This window comes from Lipotes vexillifer, unplaced genomic scaffold (assembly GCF_000442215.2).
Source record: "Lipotes vexillifer unplaced genomic scaffold, Lipotes_vexillifer_v1.1 scaffold297, whole genome shotgun sequence".
Lineage (NCBI taxonomy): Eukaryota > Metazoa > Chordata > Mammalia > Artiodactyla > Lipotidae > Lipotes > Lipotes vexillifer.
This window is the reverse complement of record NW_006772098.1, coordinates 409,595-430,909: the sequence shown is the minus strand read 5'-3', so window position 1 is coordinate 430,909 and position 21,315 is coordinate 409,595. Positions and strand designations below refer to the sequence as shown.

At 36.7% G+C, this 21,315-nt stretch overlaps 1 protein-coding gene across 3 annotated transcripts in view; it reads left to right on the top strand.

Annotated features, from left to right (window-relative positions):
- PLXDC2 (plexin domain containing 2) overlaps window positions 1-21,315 on the top strand; it is a 413,295-nt gene that overhangs the window by 256,589 nt on the left and 135,391 nt on the right. For all 3 annotated transcript variants that reach the window (XM_007447295.1, XM_007447296.1, XM_007447297.1), the window contains one exon: window positions 15,429-15,551. In XM_007447295.1, the coding sequence (XP_007447357.1) occupies window positions 15,429-15,551 (123 nt within the window). The remainder of the gene's footprint in view (window positions 1-15,428; window positions 15,552-21,315) is intronic.

Here is a 21,315-nt window from a genome sequence, read left to right as displayed (position 1 = left end):
TATTACACTTCCTAATTTCAAAATATAATACAACACAGTAATTAAAACAGTATGGTACTGGCATAAAGATAGACTGTATACCAACGGAATGGAACAGAAAGCCCAGAAATAAATCCATGAATATACGGTCAACTGATCTTCAACAAGGGTGCCAAGAATACACAATGGGGAAGGAATTGACTCTTCAACAAATGGTGTTGGGAAAAGTGAATATCCACATGCCAAAGAATGAAATCGAACCTTTATCTTACATCATACACAAAAATCAATTCAAAATGAATTAGAGACTTTAACATAAGACCTGAACCTGTAAAACTCCTAGAAGAACACATAGGGAGAAAGCTTTTTGACATTGAGCTGGGCAATGATTTCTTGGATTTGACACCAAGAGCAAAGGTACAAAGCAAAATAAACAAATTGGACTACATCAAACTAAAAAGCTCTGCACAGCAAAGGAAGCCATCATTAACATGAAAAGGCAACCTATGGAATGGAAGAAAATATTTGCAAACCATATATCTGATAAGGGGTTAATATCCAAAATACATAAGGAATTCCTACAACTCAATAGAAAAATAATGAATAACCCAGTTAAAAAATGGGGAAAAGGCTTTGATAGATATTTCTCTAAAGAAGACATACAAATGACCAACGTTTGTTTTCATCTGGTGAAAGGATGCTCATCAGAGCTAATCATCAGGAAAATGCAAATCAAAATCACAATGAGATATCACTTCACACCTGTTAGGATGGCTGTTGTATAAAAAAATATAGAGATAACAAGTGTTGGGACTTCCCTCGTGGCGCAGTGGTTAAGAATCCTCCTGCCAGTGCAGGGGACACGGGTTCGATCCCTGGTCCAGGAAGATGCCACATGCTGCGGAGCAATGAAGCCTGTGCACCACAACTACCAAGCCTGCCTTCTAGAGCCTGCGAGCCACAACCACTGAAGCCCGTACACCTAGAGCCTGTGCTCCGCAACAGGAGAAGCCACTGCAGTGAGAAGCCAGCACACCGCAAGGAAGAGTAGCCCCCGCTTGCTACAACTAAAGAAAGCCCACGTGTGGCAACGAAGACCCAAAGCAACCAAAACTAAATTTTAAAAAAATTTTTTTAAGTAATAATAACAAAAATTTTTAAGTGTGTCTTTAAAACAAAAGGTAACAAGTGTTGGCCAGAATGTGGTGAAATTGGAACACTTGTACACAATTGGTGAGACTGTAACATTGTGCAGCTGCTATGAAGAACAGTATGGAGGTTCAAAATATTAAAAACAGAACTACCATATGATCCAGCAATCTCACCTCTGGGTATTTACCCAAAAGAATTGAAAGTAGAATCTTGAAGAGATATTTGCACTGCCATGTTCATTGCAGCATTATTAACAGAGCCAAGATGTAGAAGCAACCTAAATGTCCATCAACAGATGAGCGGATAAAGAAAATATATACATGTGATAGAATATTGGTCAGCCTGACCAAAGAGGGACATCTTGCCTTATGCAGCCACATGGATGAACTTTGAGGACTTTATGCTAGGTGAGATAAGTTAGTCAACAAAAGGACAAACACTGCAGGATTCCACACTTATAGGATGTGTCTAAAATAGTCACACTCACAGAAGCAGTGAGTAGAATGGTGGTTGCCAGAGGCTATGGGGAAATGAGAAGCTGCTGTTCAATGGGTATAAAGTTTCAGTTATGCGAGATGGATGAGTTCTAGAGATCTGCTGTACAGCATTGTGCTTACAGTTAACAACACTGCACTGTGCACTTCAGCAATTAAGAGGGTAGATCTCATGTCAAGTGTTCTTACCACAATTAAAAAAGATGGGTGAATAACCAAATATTTTGTGTAAACTTTGCATGAGATCTCAGAGTGTCAATCTCAGGGTTACCCTTTCTCATAACAAAGTTACTTTTCCCAGAGGGCAAATATTCTGAGAAACATTTGATATCCAGAAAGTTCACAGGTCCTAATGTACACCTTCTAATGTTTTCTAACACTCTTTGAAACATTTGATTAGCACTTGAATTTTATTTGATAGTCTCTCCCTGAGTCTTTCAGTTACTGAACAACAGAGAGATGTAAACTTAAGCTGTTCACTTGTGAAAATTTTTAAAAAGTTCTAATTCCCTTTTAGTATTCAGTCTGACCCTAACCTGACATTAGCTTTTAAGCAGTTCCTTCTCCTCCTTGAATAGCTTTTGTTACTTTTTTCCTAGAAAAAAAATCCTCCCCTGCATTTCAGCTCCATGTTTTTTTCTCCATTACCCTCTGATTCAGTGGTGAAATATCCGGTGGGAATCTTTACTGACCATTTTACTTTTTTTAGTCTGTCTATCTGTATTAGGTTGGGAACCCTCAGAACAAGACTTCTGTTCGAGTATATTTATAACATTTATACAGTTATGTTTTATAGATTTTTAAGTACACTGATTTTATTGCTGTGCATTTATTTAACATTATGTCAATATTTTATGCTGCCTTAGTTTATTCCAAAGAGAGGTCTGCATGAAAGTTGGAAAGAAAATCTTTATCATGAAACATATTTGCTATATCTCTTTATATAATACTTGTGAAATACTAATGTTGCAGACAGATAACGTTGTCAGCAAGAAAGTAAATGCATTTGTCAGATATACTAGGCTCTACTTAAGGTTTTCTTTAGACCACAGAAGATGACAAGTCAAAGAGCAGTAAGTGACCCTTAAAGTGATTTTTTCAGTTCCCTGAAGAGTAGTTTATCTGTGCGTGTCATGCATCCTCACCTTATCTGAGGCAGACACACAAATCCACTTTCATGGTTAAATTAGCAGGTAATCCCTCCCGTTTGTAGGCCTTGAAATGGTACTTATCCATCCAAGGAATCTGATTATACTGGATCCCCAAACTTTCTGCTTCGGTGCACAAAGGTTTAATTCCAACACAACTGACTCAACAGGGAAACTTCAGTGATGGAAAACCACCATATAACCCCTTTGGTTGTGATACCTAAGGTTGCATATGAGTGACAGAAATTGGATTAAGTTGTTTGTACACTTTTATTCTGAAACCACCCTTTCAGCCCAGATTTAGCTTTTTCTCCACCAGTTTCCTCATCTTAGTAAATGGCACCATCATCTTCCAGCTGATTCCTTCCTCAGCTCTCTCACCTTATATCCAATAAACCATCTGGACATTGATTCTACTTCTGAAAGAAGTCTGATGTGTCTGCTTCTCGCCACCTCCCTCTTAGTTTAAGCCCATTCCTTCTGTCCATGGATTATTGAAATAGTGAACTGTTCACCCTATTTCAAGTATGATTCCGCCTTACTCATTGTCTATACTCTGCCTGAATGAACTTTAAATTTTTTTTGAAATATTTCAGCTGTACAAAAAATATGAATAATACAGAAAAACGTGTGTACTCAATACAGATTGAAGGGGGTAAAATAGACAGTTGAATTTTGCTATGTACCCTTCTCCATGTGTTCTTCACTCTTTCTCTGGAAATAAACACTCGCCTGAATGTGGTGTTTATCAGAATGATTTTCCAGTAAAGCAGATCTGGTCATGTTAAGTCTCTGCTTCAACCTTTCAGTGTGTTCCTGTAGCCTTTGAAAAAGGGTCCCTAAACCTTTGCCACGGCTGGCACGGCCTCCCAGAGACTGACCCCTGGCTGTTGCTCTCCAACCTCATCATACCCACAGCATTCTCTGCTCAGTCCAGAGAATGTCCTCTCCCTGCTGTAACCTCAGTGCCTAGTGTAATCCCTCAAACATACCAAGCACTCAACCATTGCTTGCAGACGGGCTGCGGACATGAACGACTGCATATCGTGTTGAGACACAAACGTGAACAAATCATGGCCCCCGTCCTCTAGAGTCTGTAACAGGTGATAAGGAGGCGAGAGGCCAGGGGATGGATATGAAAATAAACAATTGTAACTCAGTGTGCTAAGACCTATAATAGAAGTAGGATGAGCATAGGGCTGGAACACGAAGGGTGTGATCAGATCTTCGGGAGTTGGAGAGGATAAAAGAAGGCTTCACACAAGAGGAGACGTTTAAATTGAAGCTTAAAAGATGAATAAGATTTTTCAGGGCACAGAAGGAGGAAAGCGAATTTCAGGCAGAAAAAGTAGCATGTGAAAGCACATAAAACCCATGGCACCCGCAGAAAGCTGTGAGTAGCTGGAGTCCAGGGTGCGTGTGGAGGAGAGGTGGGAGATAAAGTCGAAGAGCCAGGCAGTGACCAAAGCATGGAGGGCTTTATCTGTCAGGTGGTGGCGTCCGGAGATTGAACAATTCTCATTCTCGAAAACCAATTTATTACTTACATACAAGAGAGTCTGCCAAGCCACGCAGCCCATATGCATTGACCCAATATCCTTAAAGGCTTAGCTAACAAAGGATAAAACAAATCCACAATGCAATTTCTTTTAACCACTTTCTCCTCAAATATAAGGTTCTCTGAAATGGCTATATCTAATGAAATTGGGGTTGTGTATACTCTTTGTAAAGTCACTGGGTAGCAGCCATAAACCAGAGGGGCCTCCAAGTCACTCCGACACCTGCAGTAAGACTGCGTTGTAATACCAAGTCTTGAAAAACCTCCAGCATTGCAGAGCCTACAGAGGATGGCAGTGGCCACCTGAGGGAGAGTGTGGTGACCCACGTTCATGCGATTTCAGCCTCCACCTTTTGCAGGACGGTACAGGTTTAGTTGGGGACCTGTGCTGACCCACTACCCAAGGTCAGCAGTGAGTAGACGCTCACTGGAGTGCTTTCAGCCCTTTGTTGGTAGCAACAGGACAGAACCATTTTTTTAGCTTAAGGAGGGTCATCTTCCTCAAATAACATATAAATACTCCTGAGGGGGGATAAAGATTATATGCCGTTCACACTGTAGTAGATAATAATCCATCAATAATAATAATATAATTCATAATAATAATTCAGATTCTTCCTGAGAGAAGATTTAAATAGGAAGGAGACAGCTGACAGTCGTTATGTACCTGAGTAGGGTTTCTGACAATGACAATGTTAAAGCCTGAACAATGAACTCTAATAAATTTTGCCTATTTCTCCCCAGGCCTCCCATATCCCAAATTTGTAGAAAGGTTAAAACATCATTCATTTTAATTTTAATATATTTAAAGAGGTATTACTTTAAAACTGGTGTCTGATTGAATATAGGCTTGCCCTGGTTTTGTTGAACTTTGGGCACATATGCGAGGTGCCCTATTGTGGCTGGGTTATGTCATCGAGGCCAAATTCACCTGCAGCCACCTTGACTGCTCCATTCACACACTGACCAGGACCTGTGGATAGATGTCCAGGGAAAGAATTCTTCCCAGCATGGAGAACCTTTTCATTCTCTGCCTTAGCAGACATAAAAGTGAAATAAAAGAAAATTCATCCCTTCAGTTCTGATCAGTCTGAATCAGTTACACAAAAGCACATTTGAGATAGGAGCTTTTGCTGCTCTTCCACAAAAGCTACATGTTAGAGAACCAGGTTATCAATTACAGAATAGCTTCCTTGCCTTCCTGTGGTCCCCTTTGAGAAGTGCCTCTTTCAACCTAAGAAGATGATAGCTTTGCTCCCCCAGCCTTTTTGGAAGATGTGAATGTAAAGGTGTTGACAAAAAAATACAAGAATCTCTTTCATTTTCCTTGGGAGGCAATAAAATGTTGCCACTAAACATGGAAGGTCCTTTTCTACTGCTCATACCAGTTAACCTAAGACCTGGTGTAGCATTATTCATCCACTCTGGGTGGTCCCAGAGTTGTGGTTCTGTTGTTTGCCTTTTTTTTGCTACATACCCATTTCTGTCTGTTTCCAGTAAGTATTACTCTGGTCAAAGGTCGAGTAAAATGAGAAGTAAATAGCCACTTTTGCCAGTAACATTTCCTACTGCATTCCTTTGGTTGGATAGTCAGATGTTAAGTATAACTGAAGTAAAATGTTGAGAAGGAAGTAGAAAAATAAGGTCTCATTAAAGTAGCAAGAAAAGTGACATTTTCAGATATCTAGGGATTGATGGCTTAGATTCTATTTGTCAGGTATGTATGAAGTAAGAAGAGGTAAAATACAGTCACATATAAAAACAAATAGAGGGCTTCCCTGGTGGCGCAGTGGTTGAGAGTCTGCCTGCCAATGCAGAGGACACGGGTTCATGCCCCAGGCCAGGAAGATCCCACATGCCGCGGAGCGGCTAGGCCCGTGAGCCATGGCCGCTGAGCCTGAGCACCCGGAGCCTGTGCTCCACAGCGGGAGAGGCCACAACAGTGACAGGCCCACGTACCACAAAAACAAAACAAAACAAACAAAAAAAAACAAATAGAAATTGGTTGAACATCACAAAATATCCATAGTTGAATGTGTATGAGTGCTTGAATACATACTTAAGAATTTTAGAATCTAAGCAGTTTTTGCGGTGACTCCCAAGGTCAAGGAAAATGCTTTATCAGCATTTTGATCCAAATAAATATATTCTGTCAAACTTTTTCACAGTAAGATTATAGGAAGTAGAATCTTTAACCTTTGAATTAGGAACTAGTTTGTGAGATAAATGGTAATTCTAACCAAATTCTACTCTTTTTTGCCTCAATGACCATATCCTGAATGAATACGAGTAGTTCTGTATAGTAACTCTCTCTGGTGGAAGAATATATATCCTAATAAACTCTCCCCTAGTCAACACTAGGAAGAGATGACCCTGAATAAACGAATCTGATTTCTTCTGGTTGCTTATTTTTTCATTTTGTGTGAGGGAGAGAGTTGGGAGAGAAATATTGGAATTGTTATAGATGTGAAAATGTCTTAGGGCTTCTTTTAATCTCTCACTGCTCTCAGTAATTACAGTGTTTCCTAAAATAGAGTTGATAAATTTTATGTAAGAGTACATTATATCTGTGAAAATAAATGCATTTTTTAAAAGCTCGATCTAGTGGGTGTTAACTAAGATATTGATGGGCTTGTGCAACGGGATCAGCAAAATGGGTAAAATCATGCTTAAAATGCTTTCAGAAGAAGTAAGCTGATTGGATTTTATTGTGCTTCAGATTTTAAGATACTCTATTATCTGTTTTGTATTGGTTTACAAAATCTATGTAGTCTAAGATACTCTCTCTATATATATGTACATATAATATATGTGTGCATATACATATGTGTGTATATATGGGTGTGTACACACACAATACACACACATATGTATATAAAAACAAGCCAAATATGTTATAAATTCCTTTCTTTTCTTGAATAGAGTTTTTCTTTCAGCATCTAGTGTTTTGGGTGTTCAAATTATAGGGCACATTGAAAGTACAAAGCACAAAGTGTGTAGTGTGAATATACAATTGGGCCAATGCTCTTTTGTTATGGCAATTTTGTCCCTCTCACTGAGCACTCATCTCCTTACAGGACCGAACTACTAAAACATATGAGAAAATAGAGTTAGGATCACAACTCTGAGAGTGTAAAAAGGGCACATGTCTCAAGGAGATTGAAAATATCACAGAAGTTTGATCCTGAGCACAGGACTGCAGCAATCAAGAGCACAAGAGGAGAGAAATCAGTGCAACTGCAGAGGGAGCCGCCACAGAGCTCTGATTTTAAAAGGATGTCAGAGCAATGCAGATGCTCGTTATATATGTGCTGAATGGTGGAATTGCAGCTACATTTGTAGAGTCCTTTCTCACCAATTAATGCACACAGCAATGTTGTTTAAAAGGCAGTTAATTTTAGCCTAATTTTACAGAAGAAATTGCAACTCAGTGAGAGTAAGTGATGACATGAGATCGGATGGTGCAGCTTGTAAAACATGAAAAAGTCAAATCTGAGCCTTTCCATTACACTTTGCCTTCTCATGGAGAGAAACGCATATATATATATATATACATACATATACATACATACATACACAATATGTTTATTACATATAATGTATATATATACACACACTATACTTACACGCAACCTGTTTACATATGATCTATATATCCATCTGAAACGGTATATAAGACACTAGATTGGATGTATAAGCTCATGGCTAAGGTGTTAAAACCCAAGCCCATTGAGACATTTGGGATATTTCAGTTAAGCTGGAGAAAAAAGGAAAGAACAGGCGTTCGGTTTGGGACTGGTGGTGCAAGGCAGACGGCCATCTTTGGGAAGCAAAGCCCTCTTTTCCGGTAGCTCCTTGCAGGTCTAGATGAATGGTATTTCTCTTGCACTGAAAAGGGCAGGACAATGAGGGGACTGTCAGTCCATTCAAGACACCTCATGACTCGGATGGATTCTGCTAAAACTTGGGGATGAGATTTCTCTCTCTCCTAGGATGTGTAAACAATAATGGAAAATGAAAACATTTCTGGAGGAATAAAGGTGGAAAAGTGTAGTCATCTTTTAAAAAATATAGAATAAAATTGGTTTTGGAAACTAGAGGCTAGATAGACTGAAATTCTAGGCAAAAATCTAAATGAGGTTTCCTCCTGCTATGTTTTTACTTTAAATTTACCTGATTTATAAAGTAGGACACGCAGTACTACAGAGTATTCAATAAATACAGTAAGGTCTGATGATGTAGAGGCTACCTGAAGGTGGCCTCTCATTACATTTACTCATCTTCCTTCCAGGGCTGTTTCCAGACATTTAAAAATGGATTTCAATGAGAGTTTTTAAGCCCTTGGAAAAGGAAGGGACAGTTTTCATTGTTCCTCATGGTAGTGGGGAGCCCTGGAGATGGAATGAAAGCCAAGCAAGGCATGAGCTCCTCTCTCTAGAGCAGGACAGAGCCTGGATGGAAGCCCAGCTGATAACCTAGAGATGTTCTAGGTGGTTTCCCGAAGGGTTTACTTAGGTTCCGGTAAATGGGCAGAAATTCCAGGGGAGCCGATATTTATAGGTCAGGAAATAAATGTGGTTGTCTTCTAGAAAAACTGCACACAAGGAGCAAGGTTCAAGGTACTAGGTGGGATTTGAGATAAAGGCTTTGCAAACACAGGACAGCATACCCCAAACCAAGCAGACCTCAGGTATAGGGACTAACTCCCAACTATAATTTGGCTGCTACATGTAAGTCCAGCATTTGACAACAGGATCCCTGAATCCTCAGTCTAGGGCCATAAGTCTTTCAAAGCAACCCTCCCCTTCTCCCCCTTGCAAGAGTAAGACTTTCAAAATATAGTACCTGGACCCATCTGGACAGAGGGGATGGACTTTATTTTCAGGTTAAAAGGAGCAATGCGATGCCTTCATGAAAAGCATGTAGGTCATGCACTACCCAACTCCTGGGGGCGCCATTCACTGTCTGCAGCGTGAAAGGACCCCCTCTCTGGAAATCCCAGATAATCAGAAGCCTTTAGAACAGAGGGAAGAGGGGAGCTGTTGACCGTAACAACTAAGAATTAACATGAGTTAAGAACATGTTACATTATTTATTTGAATAAGATGGAGAAGAAATAAGAAATAAGCTGCATCTTATAAGAAATAAGATGGAGAAGGCAAGAACTACAGGCAACAATTTTGTTAATTGTTAAAAATGAAAATGAAAGAAGTTATGGATTTTTGTCTCTCTTCCTTTCCTCACCTACATAATTCTGGCTCCTATCCTTTCCTTCTGGAGTTGGAGAGAGGCACTTTATATCATCAACATAAATTTTATATTGGTAATTTCATGAACATAATTTGCAGCCAATAACCAAGTTGTCACTGGTTGCTTTTTCCCCCCAGAGGGTGACTGTTGTGATTTGTAGTCCCCATTGTGGCCTTAAGCCAATAGGATAAAGGAGTCTATGAGATGTGATATATTTTGACATATATAAGTTTTCAATGTATAAAATATGATTGACACCTTGACACCTGGTTGGAATTGTAAAGGAAAGGTATTTGGTGATTGACAAGAGTATAGGTTGCTTCCTAGGAGCCCGTGGTTAGCAAGTTCATATGAACTTCAGAAATGCTTCTGTTTTTTTTCTTTAACTGTCTTAAGTTGCATGTACACACCAATATCCTCACAGTGAACTATGTGGTCTACTAGCAACAATTTTGTCCAGAGGAAGCCTGTCACATGAAACCTGTCATTCATTGTACAGTTGCAGCTGGCAGGCAGTTAGTTACCAGATAACTTACCACAACTTTTAATTTTCAAATTAGCAGTTGCTGCCACATGTGGTTTTGTTTAAAAGGCTAACTGAATTACAAACAAGTATTTGTCTGAAAGGGGCTGGTTTATAGCACGTGATAATGTACTGTGATTCATAAAATGGCATTTGTGCGAAATGTAAGTTGAATTATGCTCAAACTGCATTTGTTTGCTTCAAGCAAGTTTTCCACCACAAACACAGAGCAACTGATAAAACAGTAACCACAAACAACACCCAGTTAAACAACTCAGTTCTTCATGCATAGAGATGGGACAGGTCATATATAAGGTTACGGAAGGATCAGTATGAGGAATCTGTTCTCCAAATCTTCGTGGATAAAAGACCATAAATTTAAGATCTATTTGATTAATGTGTAGGGGTCATGGTACACATGTCATAAAGGTGGCAACAGTTGCATACAGAACTGTCATTTGTACTCTAAAGGCAGCATTTAAATATAAGTGTTCAGTGCCCTACAGGCATACCCATCAGATCCAGCCTTTCCTCTGGGGTCAAAAATATCAACTGAAAGATGATGAAGTAGAATATTTTATGTAGCTCTTTACACATTAAAGTTTCACAGAATGTTTCACAGGAAATTATAGCCTTTTCATGCTTCCTTCATAACTGTGACACTTTCAATTAAATGAAACAACCATTTGCAACCAATAGGATGTTGATATTTTTACAAGGTGCTCTTCCATCAGAATGTAAGGAAACATATATCTACATAAGTGTAGAACTTTGGACATTAAGGCTGTTTTATTACCTGTTGTCTTGTAGTTAGGTTCAATGGTACACCTTAACCCAAATTGGAATAATGCAACGAAACACGGATCATATCATTTGAGTCTGAAGCACAATTTTGATGTTATATAAACATCCTAGTGCAGGTCTAATCAACTATTAGGCATTAGGCAGAAAAGGCTTCAAGGGGTGAAAAATAGAATTTAATTGATTTTTTTTTTCTGCAAATTGTTTGTTTTAAACATGATCTTTGAGTGTTTTTAATGTATTGACTCATTCAACCATCGTAACAACCCAATGGTGTAGATATTACTCCTCCATTTAACAGATTAGGGAACTGAGCCACAGAGAGGTCGGGAACTTACGTCACACAGCTAGGAAATAATTTGATTTCACCGTCAAATATATTCCCTAATCATATGTCATTCACCTACCAACTTGAGAGTCACTTGGTGGATTTTGATGAAGGAATCTATTTTAACTCTATTTGTACAATTTGCAGTTAAAAGAATAGAGGCTGAAGCAGTACTAAATCCTGCTAAAAGTAGCAGGATTTAAGGTGACTGCCACTCTGCTCCAGGGTAGAGGTATTGGAGCTTTCACAGAAAGGGCAGGTCTTTTCCTCCTCAAACTCCTTGTTTAAGTATGAAATCCAGTGAGGGAGAGTATATAGTTCTGGACACATAATGAATTCTAAAGTATGTTGTGACGAGGTCATAAAATTTGGAATCAGAAGACCAATTCTAGCCATGTGGCTTTAAGCAAATTACCTAGCCTCATTACATGCTTCACTTAATAAATAGAAATAATAATAATATAATTCCTTTCAAAGTTATTATAAGGATACAGTGAAGAAAATATATGAAAATAATGTAATTGGTAAAGTGGTATCTAGATATTGGTTAATTTCACAATTATCACAGTAATATTTGTAGTTAGTAAATATATAATTGTGGTTAATAAATATATAATGATTGGGTAAGGGTTATTCATGCCAGGACTTACAATGATAGAATCCTCAAATGACTTGATGAGGTTTACAGATTTAAAACTAGATTATTCAAGTGACTAGAGACCATCTACGGAAACAGCCCAAGGAGATCCTTCCGTTGCAAGAGCAAAGCTGCCAATTTCCGCTGAGCTCAGAACTTGACTTTAGGTTTTACGCATGAAGGCAAGAGAGATGCAGTGTGTAGCTATCACTTGAAATTCAAAAAACAAAATGCATTTGCTTCTCTTATTTGGATCTTTTAAGTGGAGGTATCTTTCTGGGTTCCAAATTACCTGGGTAATAACCACTTTTCTACAAATCTTATGACTAGGTAGATGAGTGCTATTTAAATTAGAAGCACATAGTGAGTAAAAGACATTTTGTGATTAGCTCTTCAAATGGCTACAACCAAGTTTGGAAAAAACAGTAAATATATGTTGCCTAAATGAAATATTTTTTCTGTACAACCGGACATGCCCAAGACAACTAAAGAAAAGAGACAAATGTCTAAACGGGGTATTGGTAGCTCTGAATTCCTTTGGAGATTTGGAAAAGATTTATTCCATTAAAGGACTCTTTACTTTGCATAGCTTGTTCTTATTCAACACCTGATTACACTTCCCTCCCTGCTCTCAGCAGGCCTGTAAGGTTTCTCTCCACTCAGTTATTAATCACTGCTGAAATGATATTTTTAAAACCTAGGAATGTAAGGAGAACTCAGTAGAGCCCATCGCTACAATCAAGCATTTTACTTCATAGTCACTAAGAGCTAACCTAAGATAATGAAGGAATTGGGTTTCATGTGGCTGAGTAAACAAGAAGTATTCTCTGAATTAGCAAAATTAAACTCATTTTGTGGAGTAGTGGAGTTTTTGTATCCTTGGATTGTTTTTCACATTAGTCTTGGTGGTGGTAGTAGTAATAGTGGTAGCAGATTAATAGTAGTGGCAGACTTTCTTGTTAGTAGTAGTTGTAGCAGCTATAATACTCATAGGACTAGTACTTATAATTTATATTAATGTTATAATAATAGAAGAATCAAGAGTTGTAATTATAACTTTTACACATTAGCAAATTCTTCCATCATTTTACTTAGTTCTTTGGGAATAATTTGAGACTTCACCTTTAAAATCTGGGAAATTGTAGTTCTAGAAAACTTTTTCCTGATGAGAGGAAGCAGCAGATAGCAATTCTCATGATCTGAAAGACTGAGTTACATACAATAGAATGGAAAATAATGTTTTGCCAAATCTATAAAAATAAATATAAATCTTATTTTTTTAAAAAACTAATAGTAATAATTAAGTATCTGAAATCATTAATGGCTCTGCATTTTTCAATTCTGTTTTTCTAGGAATTGCTGCCGCAATTTCTTACAGAGTTGTTTTAGTGAATGAATTTTGTATTGATTTAAAATTATCTTACTGCCTTGAACTACTGCCCTCTTTATTCTTTAAATAAATCAGTTTCTCTTATTAATACATGGAGAATTTAAAGTAAGGGAATAACTATCCAGAGCTACTGTCCCTGAAAGAACACTTTCAGAGTATAATTCAATTTTTTCCTTAAAAGATCATATTTATAGAATTTTTGTATCCATTTTAATGGTGAAATTAATGGTGAATATAAAAGCATGCTGGTGAGGATAGGAGGAAAAAAAGTAAATCATAGACCCTGAAAAATAGCCACTCTTCATCTTTATAATTTTAAGGATGTGATGTTGGACTTTGAACGTTGAGAGTGTGGCTCTGAAAATTACAGGGAAATCAAATAAAAACAATGACTCTTCCACCCTATCATAATATCTTTTAGTACACTTGAGCTACGTGAAATTGCAAATGTACAAAGTTCTGCTCAAGCCATAGGGAATTTATTTTGAAAGATATTTTTTGGCAAATGAGAAACAAAGAGTAATGGATGATTAAAACATGCTAAAGATTTTACCAGTTTAAGTATCATTTTTAAAGGTGAATAGCTATGATTCAGTTAGGCCTTTGATGAAAAATAAAAAGAAAGTCAAAGGGGGCTTCCCTGGTGGCGCAGTGGTTGAGGGTCCAACTGCCGATGCAGGGGACACGGGTTCGTGACCCGGTCCGGGAAGATCCCACATGCCGCGGAGCGGCTGGGCCTGTGAGCCATGGCCGCTGAGCCTACGCGTCCGGGAGCCTGTGCTCCGCAACGGGAGAGGCCACAACAGTGAGAGGCCCGCGTACCGCAAAAAAAAAAAAAAAGGAAGTCAAAGGAAAGACGACATTGCTGGAAAGACAGAAATTGATTTCAAAGTAAATGACTACAGATTTAATTCTCCAATAACTTACCTAGAAATTACAGTTGAGAATTTGAAACAATAAAGGCCATGATATGCCAATGAAAGCTTTATTCAGACCATGAAGTGAGATAAAAGTTTTACACTTTTAGAAGTTTACATTCTACATAATTTCGTGGTTTTAAAAAAAAAATCCCACTTTTTAAATTAATTCTTACGGAAATAGAAAAATGATCGATAGTAACCCCAGATATTAGTTAACTTACAATTGCCTAAACATTACAATTGCATTGTCACAAATAACTTGCTTTGGATTTTATTTTGTAATAATGTATGTGTGTATGTGTGCATTTTTTATGTTCTTAATTGTGCACTTCCTAGATTAATATGAAAAATTAGCTGGTATTCCCTGAGCTAACTCTCCTTTTAGGCAGCTAAAGACCTTGGAGGCAAGAAGCCAGTATAGGATTAACAATTTGTCGTGGATAATCCACAAAGTAAATAAACCCAGTGTGAATAATTGAAAGTGGGTAGGGTTGTAACATGGGAGGTATTGAAAGTTAATTCAAGACGAAGTTCTCCATAGTAAATTCCCTCTTGTTATCCAACAGCTAGAATAGGCTGGCATTGATAACTCTCTAAATAGAGAGTCATTTGTGCATTATCAGTGTTTTACTTACCATCTTATCTGAAAACATATAGTCTTTACCTCCTTGATACAGTGCTACTTGAGCAATCTGAGAAATGTGAAGTTTTTCCATGAGTGTTTAACCTCCTTTCAACTTTGAAAAGATGGTCCAAAACATTTTCTGCGTTTTAGTATTAAAGATACATATGTGTGATTTCTAAAATGTCCTAAACTGAGATTAAGAAAAGCAATTCAACATCATGAAGATACATTCATTTGTAAACTGGACTTGCCTGTTTGACTAGTGTTAAGATAACAAGGGATTACTAAAGGCAAATTTAATGTTTGAATTACTTATAGTACTATACTAGCCTCTTCAGCCTAATAATCTCTTCCAGGTAATAGTCACTTTCCTGCAATTAAAGTTGTACATACTATAGATTTCTGATTTACCAGTCTGCAAGGTGCTACCAAATCATATGGGAATTTGTCACTTAATCCAGACTCAACTATTGCTGATCAGACATTAAGACATTAATTATGTTTCTTTTTTTTTAGCCACCATGATATTTTATTTTTGAAATGTGACTGAAGGTGAGTTGGGATATTTTAATTAAAATTTTCTGGACTTTTTCTGAACATATTTATTATTTTTCTAATTATAGGTTTCATATACACTGGAGAAGTTGTACATCGAATGCTAACAGCCACACAGTACATAGCACCTTTAATGGCAAATTTTGATCCCAGTGTATCCAGAAATTCAACGGTCAGATATTTTGATAATGGTATGTACTGGTTAGCCTATTTTTTACTAACTGTATACTTATAAACATTGATCATCAGATTCATATTAATATTTTAGTAACCTTGGGTTTTTTGGGGGTAGACTGGAATTTTAAACTGCTTGATACAAATGCCCCGAGATGACAAATGTTACACTGCAGCTGTTAATACTGTTAATATGTGGAGTAAAGTATGTGGTTAAATGTCACTCGTTTATTCATTCATTCATTTGTTCATTCAACAAATGTTTATTAACATGTATTGGGCACTATAATAAATGAGTTGCTGTAAACGACTCCTCAAACAGAGCAAATACATTTATTTTATGCTATTTGCAATACATCCCTCCTATTAAAAAAAACAAAGGGTAATTTGTTAGTTTTGATCTTCGGATAGAGGCAAGTGGCATAATATATTGATATTAAATTTCCAAAACTTTTGAATAATATATACCATAAGATGAACACACCTTTTAAAAATCTAGGATTGTGGGTAATTAAAATCACTTAAGAAAAAAGTTTTCCTGACTTTGAAATATGAAATAGAGTAACTGACAACACTCTATCCCTACTATTTCTTTGTGGGACATATAAAATAGTCAGAAAAGACCTAGAATATGTCACTAAGTACCATTCAAATCTAAGTAAGAAATGTAAGGTCCTAAAGACATAAATGAATTTTCATGTCTACATCTTACTGAAAGCTGTAACTTTAGTAGAAAATGAAATTATAGGAAAAGAAGAGTTTGTTTTGGAAACTTAAAGATAGAAATTTCTGTTCTCTTTATAATACCAAAATAGTATTTATTTGCCCAAATGACAATTTTATCTTTTAAAATAATGAAAGCATGTGGCCTGAACAGAGTTTTTTCTTCTCTTGTTTTGCCTTAATGAGCAAGGAAGAAAATTACTATGGGGTAGCATAGACTTACTCGTGACCATGGCTTTCTGAAAATGACATCATCTTGCTGAAAGAGATCTGACCAGTGTGATAAAGCCACTTTACAGGTCAAAATAGCAAAAGAGGAAGAAAACTAAACATACTTAGATGTACACTGTGAGAAATGCATTTCAAACAATTTGAATAACACCAAAGTGTGATCCAATATGAAGTAATACTAAATGTTGGCCATAATAATTATTTCCTTCTATTATTTTAAGAACTGTTATACTCTGTCCTCCCACTTAAAAAAACTGAGGTACTAAGGCCCAAAGATGTACAAGTAGATTGTAAGTATACTTTAGACAGAGCTGCAGTGAGCAACTTATCTGAAGCTTATCCCATGACCTACTAGACAGAATGAATCTACCCTAAGTAAATAAGAAAGTTGAATATTTTCCAAGCTTTGTCACTTACTAGGTGATGGTTGGGAACATTTACTCATGGGCACAAGCTTCTGATGACCAAGTTTTTAGACTGTTAGCATCAAAATCATAAAGCAGGGGCTTCCCTGGTGGTGCAGCGGTTGACAGTCCGCCTGCCGATGCAGGGGACACGGGTTCGTGCCCCGGTCCGGGAAGATCCCACATGCCGCGGAGCGGCTGGGCCTGTGAGCCATGGCCGCTGAGCCTGTGCATCTGGAGCCTGTGCTCCGCAATGGGAGAGGCCACAACAGTGAGAGGCCCGCGTACTGCAAAAAAAAAAAAATCATAAAGCATACTAAGTCTCTTTCCCCATATGCTCTCTCACACACCCATGTACCTAGGTAGCTCAATATTTAAATTTTACTTTTATTTAAATGATTTTTAAAAATTAATGTATGCCACTTCAACTGGATTCTAAATTCTTTATAAACTAAGACTGTGACTATTTATAAGAAACTATTTTCTCTTCAATACCTGGCACAAGAGCTCAATACACAGTCAGTCCTCAATAATTAATTATTCAATGAATGAATATATGAAAAAAATTAGGTATGTAAGATGATTTTTAATTCTGAGAGTTGTGAAAGTACGAATACTCAAGAATTACTGTATTTTACTTTATTGAAATATCTTCTGTGTGATAACCAATGGGAATATTGCATTCTTACAATATAATAATAAAAGCTAGTAATTGCCTGTGTTTTAGTAAATGATTGAAGCACTTTTCAGTTTTGTAAGGATCTTCACAAAGTCCTTTTATACCATAGCAACTTACTGAAATATTTCCAACTTTGATTGGTTAGGATATTTGAAGGAATGCTTAAGGATGGGAAACTCAACATTTTAGGAAAGCAAAAACTTCTCTAGAGGAGACAGCAGTTTAGAACATTTCTTCTAAGATAATATTTCTATAAGTATTAAAGCACTAGATTTTAAAAATCAGACGATGCTTCCAAATATTATAGCCAGCCTAGAAGTCTGAGTCACAGAATATTAATGCACAAAAACTAGAGAAGTTGTAAAACTAAACCTTTTATTAGAAAAATAATTTGGTGGCTCATAAATAGCAAATTAGAAAGCATAATTCTTGCAGTGATCAGAAGCCTAATCAAGCACAGAATCAGAAAATTTGGAGTTAATAGTGACCTTAAATGCCCCTAGATCAACCTACTTGCCTGTTTTTATTTTGGAGATTAAGAAATTGGCATCCATTACTGATTAGACAATTTGATCACCCTAGGGATACCAAGTCCCAACTGCTCAGTTCCATTAATCACATAGGCTGGTACAGCAGCTTATGTGGTCTGTTATATGAGCTTAAATTACAACTTCAGCTCTGCCAGGAAGAACTTTACCATTAGATTTTGTGCCCATCATCAGAGAAACAGTGTAGGATTGTCAGTCATAAGCCAAGAGATGCACCACACTAACCCAGCTCTTTGATGAATTCCAAGGTTTGCTCTTGGCAGATTATTCTCGTACATCATAGCTGATGACCAAAGAAAGTGTCTTTTGGGTTCACTTACCTAATTGCTTCCTATATCAGGTACTACCTAGGAAGCAATATGTGAGTAAGGCGCTGCTTAGAGAAATACAAGATCGTATCTCTAAAGCCACTCTCACTAACCTGCAGACCATAAAGTTTTAGATTCAGCAACTTGTAATAAAAGGTAAAATTTGATATATTGATTATTCAATAAAACAAGATAGAGACATATAGTTAATTTTACAATTTAATGATAACATTTACACTCAACTAATCTTACTAGTAGAACCATTTAAATTAACAAATGCTGGGGGAGCTGTGCTACTACATAATATAAAACATATTTGCACAATTAGTGTTATTTTTAAAAGTCTGCTACTAACAATGTATTGAAAATATCATCACCAGAATTTGCATTAAAAACATTTAATTACTCAATTTAGGTAGACCTCTATTGTGCACAAAGAATTTGAGGAAACTATATATTTTTTGATTGATTGCAGAAATCCCTAGAAGGCAAGAATTATTCCTCCCATGTTGTAGAAGAAACAGGTTCAAGCAGGTTAATTGTGTCCAAGGTCACACACAAAGTATTAGAGGCAGGACACAGGTCTAGCTCTTCTGCCCTCCATTTCAGTGTTTCCTCTGCACCGTCAAAGTGTCTAATAGAAATTAGTGAGTAAGAAGGAGACTAGAGCTTGAGAGTTGTGAACACATGTGAAAGAAAAGAAGTGGTTGTTAGGAGGAGTTTCATGATCAGAAAACCCTTTTACTTCTACAATTATGGGAAGTTTCCTGTCTATTATCGTCCTCTTGCCTTTTCCAGTTTTTAGAAAAAGGTTGTATAGATACAGAGATGCCCGTGGAAGGAAGAGACCTGGGTTTTCACTTACAACAGGGGTATGTCTTAGGTGCTGCTTATAACTAAAAGTACCAAGGTAAAAGTAAAAAAAAAAAAAAAAATTTACTTCTAAAGTTTTATCTCAAGGAAATAAATAGATTTTTATATTTAAAGGGTATAGCATGATAATTTGATATATATATATACATATATATATGTATATATATATGTATATATATATACATTGCAAAAGAATTTCCACCATCAAGTTAATTAATATTTTTATCACCTCACATATGTACCTTTTTTCTTTTCGGGTGGAAACACTTAAGTTTTATTCTCAGTAAATTTCAATTATATTGTACAGTGTTAGAAACTGTAGTCACTGTGTTATACATTAGATCCTCAGACCTTATTCATTGTATAAATGAAAGTTGGTATCCTTTTGTCAGCATCTCTCTATTTCCCTCAGACCCTAGTCCCTGGCAGCCGACATTCTAAAATCTGTTTCTTTGAGGTCAACTGTCTTTGTTTTGTTTTGTTTTTAGATTTCACATGTATGTGATACCATGCAATTTTTCTCTTTCTCTGTTTGGCTTATTTCACTTAGCTTCATGCCCTCCAGATACATCCATGTTGTCACAAAGGCAGGATTTCATTCTTTTGGGGGCTGAATAATATTCCATTGTGTATATATACCACATATTCTTTATCCATTCATCCATAGATGAACACTTAAGTTGTTTTCATACTTTGGCTACTTTAAATAATGCTTCAGTGAACAAGAGAGTATAGATATCTCTCTAAGGAAGTCATTTTGTTTCCTTTGGTATATACCCAGTAGTGGGATTCCTGGATCATATGGTAGTTTTCTATTTTTAATTTCTTGAGGAAATTCCATACTGTTTTGCACAGTGTCTGTTCCAGTTATGTTTCCACCAATAGACTATAAGGGCTCTGTTTTCTCTACATCCTTTCCAGGATTTGTTACCTCTTGTCTTTTTGATAATAGACATCGTAACAGGTGTGAGGTGATGTCTCATTGTGCTTTTGATTTGTATTTCTCTGATGATTAGTGATGCTGAGCACATTTTCATGAATCTCTTGGCCATTTATATGTCTTATTTGGAAAAATGGCTGTTTAGGTCCTTTGCCCATATTTTAATTGGGCTATTTGTTTTCTTGCTATTGAGTTGTGTGAGTTCCTTATTTATTTCGGATAGAATCCCTTATTAGATACATGGTTTGCAAATATTTTCTCCTATTCCATAGGCTGCCTTTTCACTTTGTTGATGGTTTCTTTTGCTGTTCAGAATATTTTTAGTTTGATGTAGTCCAACTTGTTTATTTTTGCTTTTGTTGCATTTGCTTTTGGTGTTAAATACAAAATACAAAATATGATTACCAAGACCTATGTCAGGGAGCTTACCCTCTATGTTTTCTTCTAGGAGTTTTACATTTCAGGTATAACATTCAAGTCTTTAATCCATTTTGAGTTGATTTTTGTGTATGGTATATTCTTTTGCATGTGGCTATCCAGTTTTCCCAGCACAGTTATCCAGTTTGTTGAGAAACAGTTCTTCCACATTGTACATTCTTGGCTCCATTATTGAAAATGAATTGACCGTATAAGCATGGATTTATTTCTGAGATCTGTACTCTGTTCCATTGATTGATGTGTCTTTTTTCCTTAATCCCAAAGCCATACTGTTTTGATTACTGTAGCTTCGTAATATACTTTGAAGTCAGAAAGTATACTGCCTCCGGCTTTGTTCTTCTTTCTCAAGATTGCTTGGCTATTTGGAGTCTTTTGTGGTTCCATACAAATTTTAGGATTTTTTTCATTTCTGTGAAAAATGCTATTGGAATTTTGATAGGGATTGCATTGAATCTGTAAATTGTTGTGGGTAGCATCGAAATTTTAACAATATTAATTCTTCCAATCTAAGAACATGAAATATCATTCCATTTATTTGTGCCTTGTTCAGTTTCTTTCATCATTGTCTTACAGTTTTCAGTATACAGGACTTTCACCCCTTTAGTTAAATTTATTCCTAGGTATTTTCTTGATGCAA